Genomic DNA, 21,931 nt, shown 5'->3' on the forward strand with positions numbered 1-21,931 from the left:
CATATGGGCAAGTTGGAGATGCTGGACACTTGCTTGTAAATTTAATGTAGACAATTTGAGGTGCCACAATTCCATTGGAACAACGAGTAGAGGGAATGTAAAGTGGAGACTACAATTCCGAAAGGGATACAGGGACAGGTTTATGGAGTTTAAGATTCAAGTTTCAAGAATGTTTATGTGTCAGGTGCATCAGATATGAAATGGAACCATGAAATTCTCACTTGCTACAGGTTTACAGGCCCCTGTGTGCATCAAAGGTTACTGGGAGAAGGCAGGAGAGTGGGTTGAGAGGAAATAATAGATCAGCCACAATAAAATGGCGGAGCAGGCTAGATAGGCTGAATGACCTCAAATATATGTACACTAAATTATCAGTTATTCTAAGGTCATAAATAATTGACTTTGGCGGTCAGGTTGAGAAAGCACATGTGATTCTGTAGCAAGGGAGTCATAGAGTCATAGAATCATACAGCCTTTGGCTCAGCTTGCCAATGCCAACCAAGATGCCCAATCTAAGTTGGTCTCGTTTGACCACATTTGGCCCATATCCCTCTAAACCGTTCCTATCCATGTACCTGTCCAAACATGTGTTATATATTGTTATAATACCTGCCTCAACTATCTCCTCTGGCAGCTCGTTCCAAATACTCACCATCCTCTGTGTGAAAAGGTTCCTGTTATATCTTTCCCCAGCTGTGTGTGTGTGGTCAGCTTCTGTGAATCACTGCCCAAGTCAGGAACGGAGGCAACTACCAACATGGCTGGTCCAAAAGTACATCATTAGGCCTTGTAAGGATGAAAATTGCTGGGACATGGGGCGAGGGTTGCTGAGTGACATTGGTGGATTGTATTGATAGGGGAAAGATTTAATAGTAACCTGAGCGGCATTTTTCATGGAACAAGCTGCCAGAGGAGGTAGGTGAGGAAGGTACAATAACAGCATTTAAAAGATATTTTGACAGGATAGGTTTAGGTGGAAGGTACACAAAAATGCTGGAGAAACTCAGCGGTTGCAGAAGCATCTATGGAGCGAAGGAGATAGGCAACGTTTCGGCCCGAAACGTTGCCTATCTCCTTCGCTCCATAGATGCTTCTGTACCCGCTGAGTTTCTCCAGCATCTTTGTGTACCTTCGATTTTCCAGCATCTGCAGTTCACAAGGTTTAGATGGATATCGGTCAAATGAGGGCAAGTGGGACTAGCTTAGATGGGGCATCATGGTCAGCATGGACGAATTGGGCCAAAGGGCCTGTTTCTGTGCTTTATGATTTGATGACTCTATGACTCTACGTACAACTTACGATGACCAGTTCCGTCAGAGTTTTACCTTCTTCTCTCATCTCTTCATACTTTCTCCATGCTATGTACTTCCTCCATGCTTTCTGGATGACCCGAGCGAATCTATCAAACTTCCGTTCTCTCATTTCCTCCAAAAGGAAAAGCTGGAATTTCACCACAGCAGTTGGTTAATGACAGGAGTGAAGGAGTGACAGAGAAATAAATCAGTTAGACACGGATACAACCCTGCTGGATGGTGAACAGGCAAAGTTGCTCAGCACACAGCCGCTGCTGCAGCTCGAGAATAAATCCGGTTTGGGCACTGAGACACAGCTCAATAAACGATGTGAGCTCAAGCCACAGCGATAACTTACTGATTCTGGGTTCTTGATGAATATTTTACTTTGGCCCATCTGGTACTGGTCGGAGTCCATGTTGACAGAACGCAGCAAATGTTGAGTACCTTGACGTTCATCGCCACTCCAACGGGGCCAGGTCTCTGGTGTGAGGATGGCATACCTTTAAACAAGGGGAAAGCACAGACACCGCCTTAGTCAAAGGAAAAGGAGCTCCACATGTCTGCGTTTGTACAGAGTCATATAGCCGTACAGTACGGAAACAGGCCCCTCAGCCCACCTTTTTCATGCCGACCAAGATCGCATTTTGGGTTAGTCCCATTTGCCTGCATTTGGCCCATATACCTCTAAATCCTTCTTATCCATTTATCTGTCCAAATGTATTTTAAAAGTCAAAATTGTATCCACTTCTATAGTTTCCTCTGGCAGCTCGTTCCAGATGTGGACTTCCCTCTGAGTGAAAGTGTTACCCCCGAGATCCCTCTTAAAACTCTCCTCTCTCATCTCAAGCCTGTGTCCTCCAGTTTTAGAATCCACTACACTGGTAAAATAGACTGTGAGTGTTCACTTTATCCATCTCCCTCATGATCTTGTGCAGCTCAATAATGTCACGCCTCAACCTCCAGAGAAAAAAGTCCTAACCTATCCAACCTCTCCCAACTCAAGCCCACAAGCCCAGACAACATCCTGGTGAATCTCTGCTGCACTCTTTCCAACTTAATGACGTCCTTCCTATTACTGTGGTCTCATCAATGACTTGTTCAGCTGCATCATGATGTCCCAACCTTTGTACTCATTACGCTTCCCAAGCATGCGAAATGCTTTCTTTCCTACCCTGCCACTTGAAATGCCACTATCAGGATGCGATCAGACATTATTACAGCAAACATTGAAGTCTCTCTGTTTTTATGATCTTATGTCACATTTCTTGTCTTGCAACATCATGGACTTGTTTCTAATTGTGTTTCTGCACTAACGTCTTGTTTAGCACATTGTTAATGCATGTTGTCCAAGTCTATGTTCTATACTTCACTATACTTGTGCAAAGGGCAACAGACTCGATGGCTTGACTTTTATATATAACATCCAGAGAAAAAATTCCTAACCTATCCAACTCTCCCTACAGTTGCCATGTCCACACAAGACCAGGGAAGCCCGTTGTCCTGAGCCTTAGCCAGTTAAACACACGGGTGTAATCTTTCCATCACAAATCACCAGAAATGTCCTTTCCGCATTGGTACCTCTGCAACTCTCTGAACCCAAGCAAGATAAGAGTTACAAGCAAACAGTTCACATTCACATGAGAAGCTGAGCAGAAGAGGCCGTTTGGCTCATCGGACTAACCCTGCCATTCCTCGAGATCATGGCTCCACCACCAACTTCCTGCACCATCCCATATCCCTTGATTCCCTTAACATCCAGAAAGCTCTCCCTCACTTTCTTGAACACACTCAAGTTGTTAGTGATGTAATTTATTTCACTTTATTTAAATCCTCCAGTTTGGCAGGAGATACCAACCTAAGCCATTGGATCAATGGTTCAGGTCTCAAACCCACCCCCGGCTCCCAGAGGTTGGGATGGGTGGTGCTGTGATAAAGCTGCTTGGAAGATGTCCAACCAGATTTGGCAATCTCATTAAACTGTGCGTAAAGTTAATAAAGACACTCAGCTCCCTTTCATTTTGCACACTGAGCATCTGAACGGAGATACTGTCGGGGTGAGAAGTCATATATAGGAATGTACCTCTGTATGAATTTTGGGAAAGCCCTTCTGAAGGCAAATCCAGCTCTCCGCACTCGAATATTCTCCTTCAGTCCCAGGTATTCAACTTGATGTTTTGCCCTGAGAGATTTTGGATTGAATAAGAGAGATTAGAAATATATCACTTCCTCAGTCAATGTTAAGAATGATTACTTTGGGTGAGATACTTGTGGATTTATCGTAACAGCATCAAACTACCGAGCATCACATAAATAGTTTAACTGAGCAACATCACTTCATCACACTGCAGGCTTGTGCATCTTACTTCTGCTGTTGAATCTGAGCACACAAGACATTTCCCCCACTGAAGCTTTTCCTGATTTTACTATCAGACGTTTCCCAGACTGATTCAGTGGATGTAAAAAATGAATCTAATCACGCAATCACGTAATCACGTAATCACGCAAAAATGAATCTAATCATGCAGATTGGTTACAACAAGTGGCGAACTGAGCACCGAATCCCAACGTTTCTTGCAATGATCCGCTTGCATTCTCAATCACCTATACCCCGGGAGAGTCAAAAATATTTCCACTGAGGGAGAAAGCGTTTAGTCACGCCAATAACAACAAATCACTGCGAGGTTGTCAACCAAATTACACCAATAAAAACCTACCTGCTCTCCTCCCAGTCCCTTGGTTTCTTGGTCTCGTTGGGTTTTATACAACGGATGTAATGTGGAGTACACTTCATTAACCTGCTTACCAGGTCATTTGCTTGTTTCTAAATCAGAGAAAGGAATGAACAACTATAAAAACTACCCGTATTTTGAATACCTACTAAACGATCCTCCTATTAGCTAGGATGTAATCCCGATATTCCAACCCACCTCGTGATCCTTGGTCCTTTTTCTCTGTAGCTGTTACACTATAATACTGCAACCACTACATTCTGCACTGTGTTTAAGAAGGAACTGCAGATGCTGGAAAATCGAAGGTACACAAAAATGCCGGAGAAACTCAGCGGGTGCAGCAGCATCTATGGAGCGAAGGAAATAGGCAACGTTTCGGGCCGAAACCTGAAGAAGAGCTTCGGCCCGAAACGTTGCCTGTTTCCTTCGCTCCATAGATGTTGCTGCACCCGCTGACATTCTGCACTGTGATATTTTTCTCTTTGCTCTACCACTTGCGCGTAGCTTGACTGTACTCATGTATGGAGTTAGTTGATTGGATATCATGCAGAGTATAATAAATCATTATCAATATCAAGTCCATGTGAAAGGAAAGCAAAAATCTTCCATTCAGTGGATTTCCTCGCCTGGTGTGCAGTTTCAGGCACTTTGGGGCTGGGAAAGTGAGACACACATTGTTCCATTTCAGACACGTGTTTGCACTGCAACCTAATCTATGTGTGGTGTGGGGAGTGAGCAAGGCAGACGCAGGAAACCAGTTTATTACTTGGGAACGTGACAACTTACACACTTGATCAGATTCCTTCCCCACCCACTCCTGCCCAAAATGTTGACTATCCATGTCCTCCAGTGATGCTGCCTGACCCACTGAGTTCCTCCAACACTTTGTGTTTCACGCATGTGTCTAGCGTCTGCAGTTCCTTGCTGCTCCAGGGTAATTTACAGATGTGCGGGTTTGTAGATTAATTGGCTTCAGTACAATTGTCCCTACTGTTTAGGGAGTGGATGAGAAAGTGGGATAATATAGAACTAGTATGAACAGGTGATTGATGGTCAGCGTGGAGACAGTGAGCCAAAGGGCCTGTTTCCATGCTGCATCTTACAAGCAATCAAAAGCCAAAAGGTATGGAGTGAGATTCCCCCCTGCCCATGCATGGCAGGAGATGAAACAAATCAATAAACAAAGCTTTTAGTGTAGATGCGGCATCTTGGTCAGTATGGACGAGTTGGGCTGAATGACCTGTTTCTGTACTGCATGACACTTTGACTGAAATCATACATGCTTTTAGTTTCCTATAAATCTGACATATGATCAAATATTTATTGCAGTCATCATTTAATTTTCAAACTTATTAAATCTGGCATTCCATGAAACTGACTTTTAAATCATATTGCAGAAAAAGTGCCATAGCTGCCTTGCAGAGGAAGGAAACAGAGTTGCAGTGATCCCTGCATCCACATGGTGGCAGGCAAGGGGAAGGAACGGAACTGCCGACTGAGGAAAGTGGTTCTGAGACACAGTATGTTGTAATGTAGAAACATCAGACTGGGAATAAACAATCTCAGCTCTCATCATCACCTCGTTTTCCGTAGATACAACAAACTGCTGATGCTGTTTACAAAAAAAAGGCACAAAGTGCTGGAGGAGCTCAGTGGGTCAGGCAGCATCTCTGGAGAATGTGGATTGGTGATGCTTTAGGTCGGGACCCTTTTTCAGATTTATTGTGGTGGGGGGTGGGGAAAGTGGTAACGTTGGGGCAAAGCCTGGCAAGTGATAGGTGAATACAGGTGAGAGGGAGATTTCGATAGACATGACTGGTCTGAAGTTGGAAACGTCACCTATCCATGTTCTTCAGAGTTGCTGAGTTCCTCCAGCACTTTGTGCTTTTTTATTTACCCTGTTTTCTGGAATAAATGTTGCAGGAAATAGAATTGAGTCAGAGCCAAAGAGTGGCCTGAGTGGATTAATTTGACAGAGGAACACTCTTGATAGATACCTTGATCTTTGTGCTTGCTGTGGTGGGTCTGCCTTTCTTCTCATTTTGTAGATTATCTGGAAACAGCGATTGAATGAAACGGCTGCAAGGAGAATCACTCACAGATCAGAAGGAGACAACAGGCCACTCGGCCCCTCAAGCCTGCCCCATCACCCAATCCAGTCACGGCAGATCTGCCTCAGGCATCAACTCATCTCCCGTGCAAGTTTGACACAGGCCTCAACTCTGACACAGCTTGACTTGGCCTCCGCAGTCTTCTTTGGCAAAGAATTCCACAGATTCACCCCCCTATAACTCATGAAATTCCTCCTCATCTCCTTCCTAAAGGAACATCCTTAAATTCTGTAGCTATGACCGGATGTCCTAGACTCTCCCACCAGTGAAAACATCCTCTCCACATCCACTCTATCGAAACCTTTCGCTATTCGGTACATTTCAATGAGGTCTCCTGTCATTCTTCTAAACTCCAGCGAATACGGGCCCAGTGCCGTCAAACAAATTCTGTACGTCCCTTCCATTCTCATACCCACAACCACGCACTCTACTGATCGACACAGTGGCGAAACGGTAAAGTTGCTGTCTTACAGCGCCAGAGACCCAGGTTCGATCCTGACTACAGATGCTGCCTGTACTGAGTTTGCATGTTCCCCCTGTGATTGCGTGGGTTTTCTCCAGGTGCTCCTGTTTCCTCCCACATTCCAAAGACTTGCAGGTTTGTAGGTTAATTGGCTTCTGTAAATTGCCCCTAGTTTATGGGATATACAGTAACTAATGTACAGGTTGGCGTGGACTTGGTGGGCCGAAGGGCCTGTTTCCCCGCTGTATCTCTGAACTACACTAAAACCTTCCCTGCCCTCCCATTCACTCTGCCAGTGAAACCAACCTTCATGTCATTAGCACATCCTCGTCTCCAGGGCTCCTGTTGTTCCTTCCACAAACCACAGGCAAACCAACCTCTGAACCAGATGTCTCCCCTCACCACACCCTGCACTGGAATCACCTGGTGATCACCAATGCCCCCTGGATTTCTCTCGCATTGAACTCTCATCTGTGACGAGTTAAAAAGCAGGACCGGAAAGTAACGACAGGATTACCTCTGTTGCACTGTGCTGTCAGCATGCTAGTAATATACAGCAGATGGATGTGTGGCTGGTGAGATGGCAAGGCAGGGAGGGGGGCATTAGATTTCAGTGACACTAGAAATGTCCTTTCAGAAGGGGGGGGGGGGGGGGGGGGGGCAGTGAATCCAGTTTGACAGGAATGTGGGAACTTCAAAGGGAATTCAGCAAGGAGGTAACCAAAACGGGGAAAGTGAAATTAGAAAAGCAGAACAATATCAGAAAGCAATGGGAAAGGGTGGAGGTACAAAATGTCTAAATGACAAATAAATGAATTAATGGCATCAATATAAGTTGACAGGTATAATCTCATTACTACTATGGAAATGTAGCAGCAGATCGCCCAATGCTGGGAACCAGGAATATTCCCGGGTATATTATATTGAGAAGGCACAGGCAGGGAGTAAAAGAGGTTAGTGTGGCGTGGTAATAAGGGAGGAAATCAGTACAGTGGCGAGAGATTAGTTAGGCTTCATATGTCATGGTGTAGAATTAGAGTCAATGGTAGGTGAGGATTGAACATTGGGAGTTATTTACAGGCCATCCTGGGTGCAGCATATATCAGGAACATAGAGGAACTGTACTTTAAAATGCAAGTGCATCTTATCCCTCAGAATCCTCTCCAGTAACTTTCCTACCTCAGATGTTTGGCTCACTGTTCTATGAGTCTCAGATTTTTCCATCGTTGCCCTTCTTAAACAGAGGCACAACATTAGCCACCCTCCATTCATCCGGCACCTCACCCGTGTCTAACGATGATTCATTAATCTCAGAATAGTGGACTCAGCAGTTACTGTCACTGTGTATGGGTAGACATTGACATCAATCTCGGAGCACTGGTATAACGAGGTACTAGAGACACGTTATTAGAGACACTACAGAACTAGTTTGAAGGTTTCAAAAGTTTAAATACATAAGTTGAAATACATCTTTTCAGGAACACGAGTGATGGATGGTGAATAACTCACTGTTCACTGCTCTGCATCAGCTCGATCAAGTCGGTGAAGAGGACATCTCTGTTGCGCTCACAACATCCGTTTACATCATAGGATACCTGCAGGGAGATAGTTTAACCAAAGCCCAGATGTATCACTTAGAGAAAGTAAATCTTTAGGTTTATTATTATCATGTGTACTGAGGTACATGCTCTGCTCTTGAGTGGAGAATGGTCACATCCAAAGTGTGAATGGAGGACCAGAAAAGGAGAAGCAAAGGGCCAGGCTGAGGAAGGGTCCTTACTCGAAACATCGCCTGTCCATTCCCTCCACAGATCCTGCCTGACCTGCTGAGTTCCTCCTGAACAGGTGTCCCCAGAATACCGTGCGGTGATGACCCAGGACATGGGAGCAGGTTTCTCTCAGACTCCCTGGCCTAAAGTCAACCAAACCAAACAGACTGACTGATTGAAAATTGAATCAAGTGGCCTCCTCTTGTTGAAATGTCAAAGCTCTGTCTCTTCAGTGTGATTTACATATAATCTTGTTTCTAGCAAATTTGTTCCTTAATTTCTCCAACTTGGGACAGTTTATTGATAATATTGACCATAGTTGGAGGGATTGGACCCTTCTTCAGACCGATGAACACTTACTGAAATCATTGTGGGATCTACCAGCAGAGAGGTGAACCAGTATTACTCCTTCTGTGTGGGGAACCAAGGCTCTCCTGTTCCCAGAACGGGTGCCTTATTACCTCCAACCATCTCTCAAAATACCCGCCTTGCATTACCTTTCTCTGATAAATGTTATGCTTCTAAATCTGGGTTTCTCTCCTTCTCTCCCTGCCACAACTTCTACAAACATGGGGGCTGTGAGCATCTCACTGGTGCAGATATCCTTCATATGGAAGCTTTGGTGAGCTATTCTGTGGTGAGACAAGTTCGGCCTCCTTGATCCGCCAGCACCTTGTGTTTTGCCAAAGATACCAGCATCTGCAGTTCCTCGTGTCTTTAATTCTCTTTGATCCTACTCTTAATCATTGACCACATATTTAGAGATCAATGCATGATGATGAGGAGCAGGAAACCTCTTTCCCTGGCTGGAAAGCGTCGAAGTCAACATGAAACCCTGCGGCAAAGATCATAGAGCAAATCTTTGCCCTGCGGTGGATTAGCACAGCATAGGCCACCTGATGAAATGCATTACCCAATGAAACTTCAGAGGAAACACTATTTAATGTGGCATTACCGCTTCCATTGGTTGGTGATGGGTTTCAAACATTTATTGTTGTTTCTTTTGTTCATTGTCTGATTGAGTCACACTTACCGTCTCATCTCTTTCTGTTTGAGGTGAGAGGAATGAACTGCAAGTCAGGGTTGCAAACAATTATTTCCTCTGCTTCAGTAAGGTTACAAAAGTCACAGGGAGGGGAAATTGCAAGTAGTTGAGACGTGATATGCAAATGCATGTGAAGTTTGGTTACCTTCCCAGCGTAGTGGTGGATTATGAACCCTTGGTTATAGCTGTTGAAGTGATTGTGACCTCCCACCGCGGCCTGGAGCTTCTGCAGTAACGTGGAGTCGGCCCCCTCTCCCGTGGCGTGCATCGTGGCACAGACATCATCCAGGACGCACATAATTCCAGGCGGACTCTGGAAAAATAAGAACAATTCCACTCGACACATGGATGAGAACTCTTTGGGTGCCTCAACTAAAGTTAATCCAACAAAACAATTTCTATTAAAAAAAAAAAAAAACACCAACTGCTGGAGTAACTCAGTACCTGCTGGGTCAGGTAACATCTCTGGATAACATGGAGAGGTGGAATTTCTTCTTCGGATTTCTAGTTTTCACTGGTGGGGGAATCATGGGGGAGAGGTCCTGGATGCACCCCCTCATCTGTATCCACCTATCACTCGCCAGGCTATGAAACGTACTTATTCCATTCCATCCCCAGATGCTGCCTGACCTACTGAGTTACTCCAGTACTTTGTGTTTTACCAGCCTTTGCAGTTCATTGTGTCTCCATGGGTATGTGGAACGGGCTGCCAGAGGAGGTAGTTGAGGCTGATACTCTAACATAATTTAAAAGACATTTGGGCAGATACATGGATAGGAAAGGTTTAGAGGGATATGGGCCAAACGCGGTCAGGTGGAACTAGTGTAGATGGGGCATCTTGGTCAGCATGGGCAAGTTTTGCCAAAGGACCTGTTGCTGCACTCTATGAATCTACGACACAATCCTTTATTTTCATGTGGAACATTTTGATGAGTTGCTCAGTGAAATAGATAAAAAATATACACATCAACTCTGCCTCCCTCTCCACTGGCATAGCCTGATCTACAGCACTTAAACTTTCTGGGTTTTCAGTCTGCACTTGGGAAAATGACTTACGGTACCTTGTTTTCGATAAGATCACAGACAACTTTGTTATTGAAGTACTCAATGGGGGTCCACTTTATCCCCTCCTGTACATATTCTTCCTGTAGATTGGAGAGAATAGCATGTTTCAGCAGGCATGGTACCAGAAAACTGTTACCATTACAACGCTTTTCCCATCTTTAACTTCAAACCACATCTGCTAACATTGAAATTTTTGTCTATTATATAGTATCTGGGTGCATTGTGTTTACAGGGCTGTTTTGTTGCTGCAAGTAAGAATTTAATTGTTCCGTTCTTGGTACATATGACAATTAAACATTCTTTAAATTCAGTTAGGTGTGGATCGCAAACATTGCTCCATGTTGTAGTATTTCTATCGCAGCTAATTTAAAGTTTAATATCAATTTAATATCCAGGTACAGAGTCGAGTCATTTTTCTTTTTTTGGCAATGCCAATAGTAACACAAAAAAGAAAACTGACTAGGCTCTGTATCTAGATATTAACTGGCTTGTAGTTTTACAGGCGTGTTATTTTCTTACCTGTTCAGCTTTCAGAGTTAATTCAATGAAAATCTGCTGAAGCTTCTCATTTACAAAATTAATGCAGAACTGTTCAAATCCATTTCTCTGTGAGAAGGAAGGAAAATGTTATTTTCAGATATTCTGGCATAGAAAAAGGTGCAATCGGCCCATTTAATATATGCTAGCCCACCGAGTGATCCCATTCATAGAAACATAGAAACATAGAAATTAGGTGCAGGAGTAGGCCATTCGGCCCTTCAAGCCTGCACCGCCATTCAATATGATCATGGCTGATCATCCAACTCAGTATCCCGTACCTGCCTTCTCTCCATACCCTCTGATCCTCTTAGCCACAAGGGCCACATCTAACTCCCTCTTAAATATAGCCAATGAACTGGCCTCAACTACCCTCTGTGGCAGAGAGTTCCAGAGATTCACCACTCTCTGTGTGAAAAAAGTTTTTCTCATCTCGGTTTTAAAGGATTTCCCCCTTATCCTTAAGCTGTGACCCCTTGTCCTGGACTTCCCCAACATCGGGAACAATCTTCCTGCATCTAGCCTGTCCAACCCCTTAAGAATTTTGTAAGTTTCTATAAGATCCCCTCTCAATCTCCTAAATTCTAGAGAGTATAAACCAAGTCTATCCAGTCTTTCTTCATAAGACAGTCCTGACATCCCAGGAATCAGTCTGGTGAACCTTCTCTGCACTCCCTCTATGGCAATAATGTCCTTCCTCAGATTTGGAGACCAAAACTGTATGCAATACTCCAGGTGTGGTCTCACCAAGACCCTGTACAACTGCAGTAGAACCTCCCTGCTCCTATACTCAAATCCTTTTGCTATGAAAGCTAACATACCATTCGCTTTCTTCACTGCCTGCTGCACCTGCATGCCTACTTTCAATGACTGGTGTACTATGACACCCAGGTCTCGCTGCATCTCCCCTTTTCCTAATCGGCCACCATTTAGATAATAGTCTGCTTTCCTGTTTTTGCCACCAAAATGGATAACCTCACATTTATCCACATTATACTGCATCTGCCAAACATTTGCCCACTCACCCAGCCTATCCAAGTCACCTTGCAGTCTCCTAGCATCCTCCTCACAGCTAACACTGCCCCCCAGCTTAGTGTCATCCGCAAACTTGGAGATATTGCCTTCAATTCCCTCATCCAGATCATTAATATATATTGTAAATAGCTGGGGTCCCAGCACTGAGCCTTGTGGTACCCCACTAGTCGCTGCCCGCCATTGTGAAAAGGACCCGTTTACTCCTACTCTTTGCTTCCTGTTTGCCAGTCAGTTCTCTATCCACATCAATACTGAACCCCCAATGTCGTGTGCTTTAAGTTTGTATACTAATCTCTTATGTGGGACCTTGTCGAAAGCCTTCTGGAAGTCTAGATACACCACATCCACTGGTTCTCCCCTATCCACGCTACTAGTTACATCCTCGAAAAATTCTATAAGATTCGTCAGACATGATTTACCTTTCGTAAATCCATGCTGACTTTGTCCAATGATTTCACCACTTTCCAAATGTGCTGCTATCCCATCTTTAATAACTGACTCTAGCAGTTTCCCCACTACCGATGTTAGACTAACTGGTCTGTAATTCCCCGTTTTCTCTCTCCCTCCCTTCTTAAAAAGTGGGGTTCGTTTGCTACCCGCCAATCCTAAGGAAGTAGCTCCAGAATCTAAAGAGTTTTGAAAGATTATTACTAATGCATCCACTATTTCTGGAGCTACTTCCTTAAGTACTCTGGGATGCAGCCTATCTGGCCCTGGGGATTTATCGGCCTTTAATCCATTCAATTTACCCAACACCACTTCCCGACTAACCTGGATTTCACTCAATTCCTCTAACTCCTTTGACCCGCCGTCCCCTGCTATTTCCGGCAGATTATTTATGTCTTCCTTAGTGAAGACGGAACCAAAGTAGTTATTCAATTGGTCCACCATATCCTTGTTCCCCATGATCAACTCACCTGTTTCTGACTGCAAGGGACCTACATTTGTTTTAACTAATCGCTTTCTTTTCACATATTTATAAAAACTTTTGCAGTCAGTTTTTATGTTCCCTGCCAGTTTTCTTTCATAATCTATTTTTCCTTTCCTAATTAAGCCCTTTGTCCTCCTCTGCTGGTCTCTGAATTTCTCCCAGTCCTCTGGTATGCTGCTTTTTCTGGCTAATTTGTACGTGTCATCCTTCGCTTTGATACTATCCCTGATTTCCCTTGTTATCCACGGATGCACTACCTTCCCTGATTTATTCTTTTGCCAAACTGGGATGAACAATTTTTGTAGTTCATCCATGCAGTCTTTAAATGTCTTCCATTGCATATCCACCGTCAACCCTTTTAGAATTAATTGCCAGTCAATCTTGGCCAATTCACGTCTCATACCCTCAAAGTTACCTTTCTTTAAGTTCAGAACCATTGTTTCTGAATTAACAATGTCACTCTCCATCCTAATGAAGAACTCAACCATATTATGGTCACTCTTGCCCAAGGGGGCACGTACAACAAGACTGCTAACTAACCCTTCCTCATTACTCAATACCCAGTCTAAAATAGCCTGCTCTCTCGTTGGTTCCTCTACATGTTGATTTAGATAACTATCCCGCATACATTCCAAGAAATCCTCTTCCTCAGCACCCCTGCCAATTTGATTCACCCAATCTATATGTAGATTGAAGTCACCCATTATAACTGTTTTGCCTTTGTCGCACGCATTTCTAATTTCCTGTTTGATACCATCTCCAACTTCACTACTACTGTTAGGTGGCCTGTACACAACACCCACCAGCGTTTTCTGCCCATCATATTTCCTTTAAGTTTGTCCCTTTGTATCTTAAAGCTATGCCCTCTGTTCTTTGACATTTCCACCCTGGGAAGAACGTTCTGAGTGTCTACCTGTCAATGCCTCTCATAACTTTATTTTATTTTATTGGGTCTCCTCTCAACCTGTGATCCAGAGAAAACAATGCAAATCTGTCCAACCTCTTGTTACAATTAAAGCCCTTTAATCCAGGCATCATTCTGGTAAACCTCTTCTGCATCATCTCCACATCCTTCCTGTAATGGGTAGACCAGAAATGCACACAATGCCACCTGACCAAAGTTGCAATGTGACTTCCTGACTCTTATACTCAAAGGCATGATACACACCATGCACACCATACACCTTCTTCACCATTCTATCTACTTGTGTTGTCACTTTCAGGGAGCCATGGACTTGGACCTCAACATCCTTCTGCACATCAATGCTGTTAAGGGTCTTGCCCTTAAGTGTGTACTTTCCCTTACATTCCACCTGCAAAAGGTTTTCAGTTAAATAAACTCTTGGAGACCAAGGGAAACAACTATTATTGTCTTAAATCTACAGAAAGAAAGCTGGCAGGAAAATACATTCCTGTAACAGGGAAAATGATGATGACAGCATGCCAGAATGATACTTGGATTAGAGCCATGAGCCACAGGGAGAGGTTGGACAGACATGGATTTTTTCTCTCTTGACAGTCATAACCTTTTCCCCAGGTTGAAAATGTTCCCCAGCTTTTTCTTTTGTCTTTCTTTTGTCTTTCTTTTCTTTCTCTTTTTTGTTTTGTTTTGTTTAAATAAAAAATTGGAAAGTAAAAAAAAAAAAAAAAAAAATGTCAAATATGAGAGAGCATAACTTTAAATTGAGAGGAGCAAAGTTTAAAGGAGTTGTATGAGGCGCTTTATTGTACAGGCGGTGATGGGTACCAGGAATGCGCTACCTGGGGTGGTGGTGAAGGCAGACACGATAGCGGTGTTTAAGGGGCTTTTAGATAGGCACAAGGACAATGGAGGGATATGGATCGCGTGCATGAAGAGGAGTTCAGTTTATCTTAGCATCATGTTTGGCACGGACATTGTGGGCTGATGGGCCTGTTCCTGTGCTGTACCGTTCTATGCTCGCTGTTCTATATATTGGTTAATTCACATTCCAGAAGCCACACCTCTGATCAACTCACACTTCAGGGTCACGTGGGTCACAATTTGATTAAATATAATGTTCTAACGGATTTATCAGAAGCCAGCAGCTGAGTGTGTACCCAGAAAAGATACCAAAGATTCAGCATATCTGGGTTACATTCTGCTTCAGGTATCTGGGTCACGGATGTTTGTCTGACCCCAGTGTATTCTACAGGGAGAGAATGTCTGAGAGCTGAAGTATTTGTACAGCATCTGTGTGCAAGAATGATTCGATGACACACAGTAACTTAGACCCCACCCTCAGTTGTATAGATGGAGTGTGTGTGTGTGTGAGTGAGTGAATAGAGCATAGAACATAGAACAGTACAGCACAAGAACAGGCATTTCGGCCCACGGTTTCTGTGCCATACCCTGATGCCAAGATGAACTAATTACCTTTATAGGACTTTGGTTGTATTTGGAGTATTGTGTGCAGTTCTGTTTGCCCCATTACAGGAAGGATGTGGTGGGTTTGGAAAGAATGCAGAGGAGGTTTACCTTGAATTAGGAGATATTAGCTATAGGGAGTGGCTGGACAGACTTGGATTGTTTTCCCTGGAACACTGGAGGTTGCGTAGAGACCTGAGAGAAGTATATAAAATTATAAGAGGATAGATAGAGTGGACAGAATATTTTTTCCCAGGATGGAAATACTAAATACTAGAAGGCATAGCTGCAAGGTGGGAGGGGCAAAGTTTAAAAGAGATGTGCAGGGTAAGTTTTTTACACACATGGTGATGAGTGCCTGGAACATGTTTGGAACATTAAAATACTTTTGGATAAGCATGTGGATATGCAGGGAATGGTGGGGTATGTGTTATGTGCAGGGAGATGAGAGTTGGTCTTGGATTAATGTTCAGAACAGACATAGTGGGCCGAAGGGCCTGTTCCTGTGCTGTACTGTTCTATGTAATCACACACAGACTCTGGAGACCCTTTCTCTGCTCCCGAACAATGATGCTTTTAGACTTATTTTTACTGACTGAAATATTTCCAAATCCTGGGCAGAGATCATAAAATATATTGTTGTGTTTACAAAACAATGGCAGCAATTATCTAGAAAAGTAAAGGTTAATAACGATTGAAATGTAACCTGGACAATTGTGCTGTCATTGTGCCATTGTGTTTGTTGCCTTGGAAGTGTACGGCCTGGGAGAACTTAAACAGGATGGTGACATCTGCACAACCCGTCCACCTCACCCCTCTATCCCCGAGAGAGGAGCACTGCATGGATCGAGCAGATCGAGCAGCATCTGGAGATGGGGTGGAATGGGCTTTGGTTGGCCATGTGATTGGAGCAATACTGAACCCAAAGGTTGTTTGGGATGTTCTATCCAATCTCTCCTTGTAGAAAACCCCATTCAAACCCAGGTTTTACCAACAAGAAGAACAGATTAAAGTACAGTCGTGGGGAGATTATGGAATCCTGGCAGGGAAATCCCGTGGATCATTTTAACAACCTCCTTTTGTTTGAGGGGCAATTTTAAAATGCCCACCCCCAATGCCCAATAATTTAAACCATGTGGCCTTTAATCAAAAGATGCAGGCACTCACAGACCAACAGTTCAACCTGCGTCTTCCGTCTCTGCAAAGATGAACCTTCATTGAAATCACTTCCAATTACATTCCTATATGCAACCAGGAGAAGCGGAGATTTGGAACAGGTGCAACTGTAGGACTCGTGCAGAAAATTAAGGGACCCGATCTTTGTGCGTTACCTGGAAAATTTCAAAGCCGTAAATGTCCAGCACTCCTATACTGTATTCCTGCTGGGGTTTCTGCATAGCTTTGTTGACAGCCTAAAATAAAGGAAGAACACAAGGTGGTGACATGAGGAATTAAAATTATAGGGTCCCTCAGTACGTAACCCTGCATCAAATGTTCAACTTTGGAAAGTTCTTGCAGCGCGAGTTTATACAGTCATACGTAGTTTTGTAGACATATGCCTTATGGAAATAGACCCTTCAGCCCAACTTGACCATGTTGATACATTTCCCAATAGAGCGTTATCCTCAGACAGCTTGTTCCATACATCTACTATCCTTTGTGAGAAAAAGTTATCCCTCGGGGCCCTGGCAAATGTTTCCCCTCTCACCTGAACGTATGCCAGACTATCTACTCCAGCTATGCCTCTCATAATTATATATTTATATCAGGTCTCCCCACAGCCTATGATGCCCCAGAGAAAACAATCCAAGTTTGTCCAAACTCTCCTTGTGTCCAATAATGCAGACAGCATTCTCCTAAACCTCTGTTTTAATTACGATTGGTGTTCAATGTCCTCTACACTTTGTGAATATGTCCATTAGAAATGTAATCATTTTTAGTTCTAGCCCAAAATAGAATCACTGAGTCACACAGATTGGAAACAGGCCCTTCGGCCCAACTCATCCATGTCAACCAAGATCCCTTGTCTAAGCTAGTCCCATTTGTCCACATTTGTCCCATACATCTCTAAGCATTTCCTAACCATGTACCTGTCCAAATATATTTAAAATGTTGTTATAGTACCTGTCTCAATTACTTCCTATGGCAGCTCGTTCCATATACCCACCACCCTCTGTGTGTAGTAAATCTTTTCCCTCTCATCCTAAATGCAAGTCCACTGTTCTTGACTCCCCTCCCCTGGGCAAAAGGCTGTGCATTCACTGAGACACTCCAGCACATTTGTACAACTATAACCTAACATCCCGACTTCTTTTTAGGCACGAGATGCTGGAATCTTCGTAAAACATAAAGTACTGGAGTAACTCAACGGGACATGCAGCATCTCTAGCGGCATATGGATAGTGTATATTTGCGCATTAAACAGCATTTGCAGTTCCTTGTTTCTACATGAAGTAACCAAGGTTGCAAAGACCTTGGCTGTGTGGGTTGCCCGAGACCACTTGCCCAAATCCAATGATGTCAGCGGTTCTTTTCACCCCTGCAATCAGTTGTTCGTGCTCCGTGAGGAGTTTACCACATATCCCTGACTCTTTATGCAAAACCAGAGTCAGTATCAGATCAATTATCCCTTGAGAAATACTTACATCCACCAGATAGTCAAAGAGTCGAGCATAGAGAGCTTTAGCCAAGGCATCTCGGGTATATCCGGCCTGCTGCACATTCAGGGTCATGTTGATGGACTCCGTCTTGCCTCCCCATTTGCTGTCCATCTTTCTACTCGTCACCTTCTCTCTCAGTTTCATCTCGTTAATTCCCAGTAGGAATGCCGGGAAGGCCAAGTCTTTGTGCAAAGGGAAGGAAGTCAATCAATCATTCACAGTGCCTTCACCAACAACAAATCTAGCATCAATATTTAAATAACCGAGGAGAAAAGTAATAGGAATAGTAATAACTCCCTAGCAGATAAATCTAAAGTATTGGTGAAGAGGTCAAATGGTATGCCTGCCTTCATTGGCCAGGACATTGAGTATATGACTCAGGAAGTCATGATGCATCTTTAGAAGTCTTTGGTTAGTACATATTTGTGTGCAGTTCTGGTCGCCCCATTACAGGAAGGATGTGTAGGCTTTGGAAAGGGTGCAAAGGAGGTTTCTCAGAATGCTGTCTGATTAAGGGGCATAAGCTAAAAGTTTGAACTGACTTGGGTTGTTTTCTCTGAACACCAGTGGTTGAGGTGAAACCTTTTTAAAAAAATGTAATTCTTTTTATTAGAAGCAATTGTACTAGAATAAAACATTCGGCATGTAAAATTATACAATTATTGTACAGCTTCAATTTTAACTTTTTAACCTGAAAATGAGGAAAAAGAAGAGAGATAGAACAAGAGAGGGAAAAAGTGAAAAGTGAAAAGATAGGACCCCTAGACTACCAAAGTAGTGTGGCCAAAGGGTGAATAAAGATGTAAGAGAGGAAAAAGAAAAAAAGAAAAAAGTGGAGATATACCTGCCCCTCGTTGAGGTGAAACCTGATAGAAGTATATAAAATTATGAAAGATAGAGAGAGGGTAGACAGTTATAACCTTTCTCTCAGAATGGAAATATCAAGTACGGGTCATAGCTTTAAGGTGAGAGGGGCAAGGTTTAAGGGAGCTGTGTGGTGTAATGTTTTAAGTGGTGAGTGCCTGCAACGTACTGCCTGGGGTGGTAATGGAGGTAGATGCAGGTGACAATTAAGCTTTTAGCTGTGCCCATGGACATGCAGGGAATGGAGGAATATGGATTATGTGCAGGCAGAGTTGGTCTTGGCTTCATGTTCGGTACAGACATTATGGGCAGAAGGGCCTGTTTTTATGCTGTGCTTTTCTATGTGTATCTTAAAATTTGTCCATTAAGCAAGATACTCACAAAAGTGTTCAATGAAGTGGGTCGATGCTGCCCAGTCAAATCATACATTAAATGAGTACAATCACGCCATACACTAATACCACAGGTCGTGCAAGGAGGAAAGCATGGGGATAAGCAGAGACCATGGGGATAAGCAGAGACCATGGGGATAAGCAGAGACCATGGGGATAAGCAGAGACCATGGGGATAAGCAGAGACCATGGGGATAAGCAATAAAAAAGGTTCAGGGCAGTGAGTGAGTGGGAACAGTTAGTATGAGAACACAATCACAAGGCAATGCTTTGTGTGTGACAGTACCTATTATAGAAACTTACAAAATTCTTAAGGGGTTGGACAGGCTAGATGCAGGAAGATTGTTCCCGATGTTGGGGAAGTCCAGGACAAGGGGTCACAGCTTAAGGATAAGGGGGAAATCCTTTAAAACCGAGATGAGAAAAACTTTTTTCACACAGAGAGCGGTGAATCTCTGGAACTCTCTGCCACAGAGGGTAGTTGAGGCCAGTTCATTGGCTATATTTAAGAGGGAGTTAGATGTGGCCCTTGTGGCTAGAGGGATCAGAGGGTATGGAGAGAAGGCAGGTACGGGATACTGGGTTGGATGATCAGCCATGATCATATTGAATGGCGGTGCAGGTTCGAAGGGCCGAATGGCCTACTCCTGCACCTAATTTCTATGTTTTATGTTTCTATGTACGGAGTACCGGCACCTGTTAAAAGTGAAAAACTTGTTTTTCAAATTTTGTCAAGTTTTAATATAAAATCATTGCTGAAGTTTAAAATATCAAAGCTATTAATTAAATTAGGTGCTCAGGCCTTTGAACATCTTAAGCAGCTTGTAGGCTGATGATCTGTCCTACACACCAACAGCAAGGAACTGTCTTGGTTGCACGAAGGCCCTTAATGATTTTGTTTATTGAGTTATCCAGGAGTCCTGTGTTTACAGGTCCGTTATGCTGCTGCAAGTAAGAATTTCATCGTTCTGTTGTCGGTACTTATGACAATCAAACACTGTGCCACCCCTTGGGTGCTGTTTGTGTGGAGTTTGCATGTTCTCCCTGGGTTTCCTCCAGGTGCTCTGGTTTCCTTTCACATCCCAAAGACATGCAAATTTGGAGGTTAATTTGCCTCTGTAAATTGCCCCTCGTCTGTGGATGAGACGAGTGGATGAGAAAGTGGGATAACATAGAATAAACTAAGTGGGCTGGACCAGTTTCCATTCTGTATCTCTAAACTCTTGATATACAGAATGTTACCTTTATGAACGCAAAAATGGCACAGACAGAGGATGCGCGAGCAGGTCTGCCTGGGAACATTCTCTGTTCCCACACATATAAAAGAGGAAGGAAAAATAACTGGCCGTCTCCTTCCTTTCTGAAGCGCAGCTTTCCTCGCCTGTCAATCATCACTGTGATGCAAACAGATATTGAAATACGGAGAAATAATTGTTGCTCACGAGCTTCGTTCTCCACTTCTGCATAATTCCCAACTTCCATAAAACTGATGTTCCCGAGGTGCAGAATTCCAGCAACAATGTGCAGCACAATGACTTGAACCTCGGATGGAATACCGATGACCTGCATGGCATTCTAAGGGAAGATAATTGTCCTCAGTAGTTAGATGGCAAGACCAAAGTTCACAAGAAATTAATTTGAAATATGATCAAGTCAATTTGGAGTTTAAAACATTTAATTGGTTCTGTGTTACTCTCCTTAAATGTAACCATTCAGCAAATAACAAATCACATCTTTTCTGAGGACACAAGGACCTGCAAATACTGGTTTACAAAAAACAGACACAGTGTTAGAGTAACTCAGCAGGGCAGGCAGCCTCTGTGGAGGACATGGACAGGTGGAATTTCTGGTCAGGACCCTTCACCCTACAATGATGTAATCAGTTTTATAAACACATTTCTCTCATCATGGTTGCATGTCTGATTGCAGATGAGACAAAAATAGTTCCTGGAATGCCTGACAGGAAACTTTGGCATAGAACAGAGAAGAGTACAGCACTGTAAATGCCCTTCAGCCCACAATGTCCATGACGAACATGATGCCAAGTTAGATTGATCTCATCTGCCTGTACATGATCCATGTCCCTCTATCCCCTTCATATTCATGTGCCTAAAAGCCTCTTAAACACCACTATGGTATCTGCCACCACCACCACCCCTGGCCATGTGTTTTAGGCCCCACCACTCTCTGTGTAAAAACCTTGCCCCTTCCATCCGCATCATTAGAATGTTAAAGAGAATCCATTTACCATTATGAAGAAAATAACAAAAGCAACTTTTATGATTAATAAATGTGACCAATACGCCAAATCCTTCAGAACACTGAGTGAAGCAACCGGTGACATCCGGCAGAATGTGTGATGCTGATGTGTGTGCACGACGGCACTTTGCTCTGCCCAACTGTATTTAACAGCAACACGCATTAGGAACAGAATGAGTTGGACATTTGGACAAATGCGATCTGGCTAGAGATTGGCAAAAATTGGAATGAGTCCAATGAGCTATCCTGAGAAACACCTGATATGGTCGAGAATGGCTTCAGGTGTTGCACTGAAATCAACATTCAATGAGAAGGTTGTAGAGTCATAGAGTCACACAGCACGGAAACAGGCCCAATGTTGACCACAAGATGCCCCATCTAACCTTGTC

At 43.5% G+C, this 21,931-nt stretch overlaps 1 protein-coding gene across 1 annotated transcript in view; it reads right to left on the minus strand.

Annotated features, from left to right (window-relative positions):
- The window catches only part of LOC116989441 (unconventional myosin-If-like), a 76,158-nt gene that overhangs the window by 12,294 nt on the left and 41,933 nt on the right, over positions 1-21,931 (minus strand). Inside the window, exons 9-20 of the mRNA XM_033046820.1 lie at positions 20,726-20,858; positions 18,013-18,209; positions 16,699-16,779; positions 10,998-11,084; positions 10,475-10,558; positions 9,559-9,726; positions 8,109-8,194; positions 6,023-6,104; positions 4,011-4,117; positions 3,377-3,475; positions 1,652-1,796; positions 1,327-1,441 (exon numbers count right to left, since the gene is read on the minus strand). Of these exons, the coding sequence (XP_032902711.1) occupies positions 1,327-1,441; positions 1,652-1,796; positions 3,377-3,475; positions 4,011-4,117; positions 6,023-6,104; positions 8,109-8,194; positions 9,559-9,726; positions 10,475-10,558; positions 10,998-11,084; positions 16,699-16,779; positions 18,013-18,209; positions 20,726-20,858 (1,384 nt within the window). The remainder of the gene's footprint in view (positions 1-1,326; positions 1,442-1,651; positions 1,797-3,376; positions 3,476-4,010; positions 4,118-6,022; positions 6,105-8,108; positions 8,195-9,558; positions 9,727-10,474; positions 10,559-10,997; positions 11,085-16,698; positions 16,780-18,012; positions 18,210-20,725; positions 20,859-21,931) is intronic.

The sequence above is a fragment of the Amblyraja radiata genome, chromosome 29, assembly GCF_010909765.2.
Source record: "Amblyraja radiata isolate CabotCenter1 chromosome 29, sAmbRad1.1.pri, whole genome shotgun sequence".
Lineage (NCBI taxonomy): Eukaryota > Metazoa > Chordata > Chondrichthyes > Rajiformes > Rajidae > Amblyraja > Amblyraja radiata.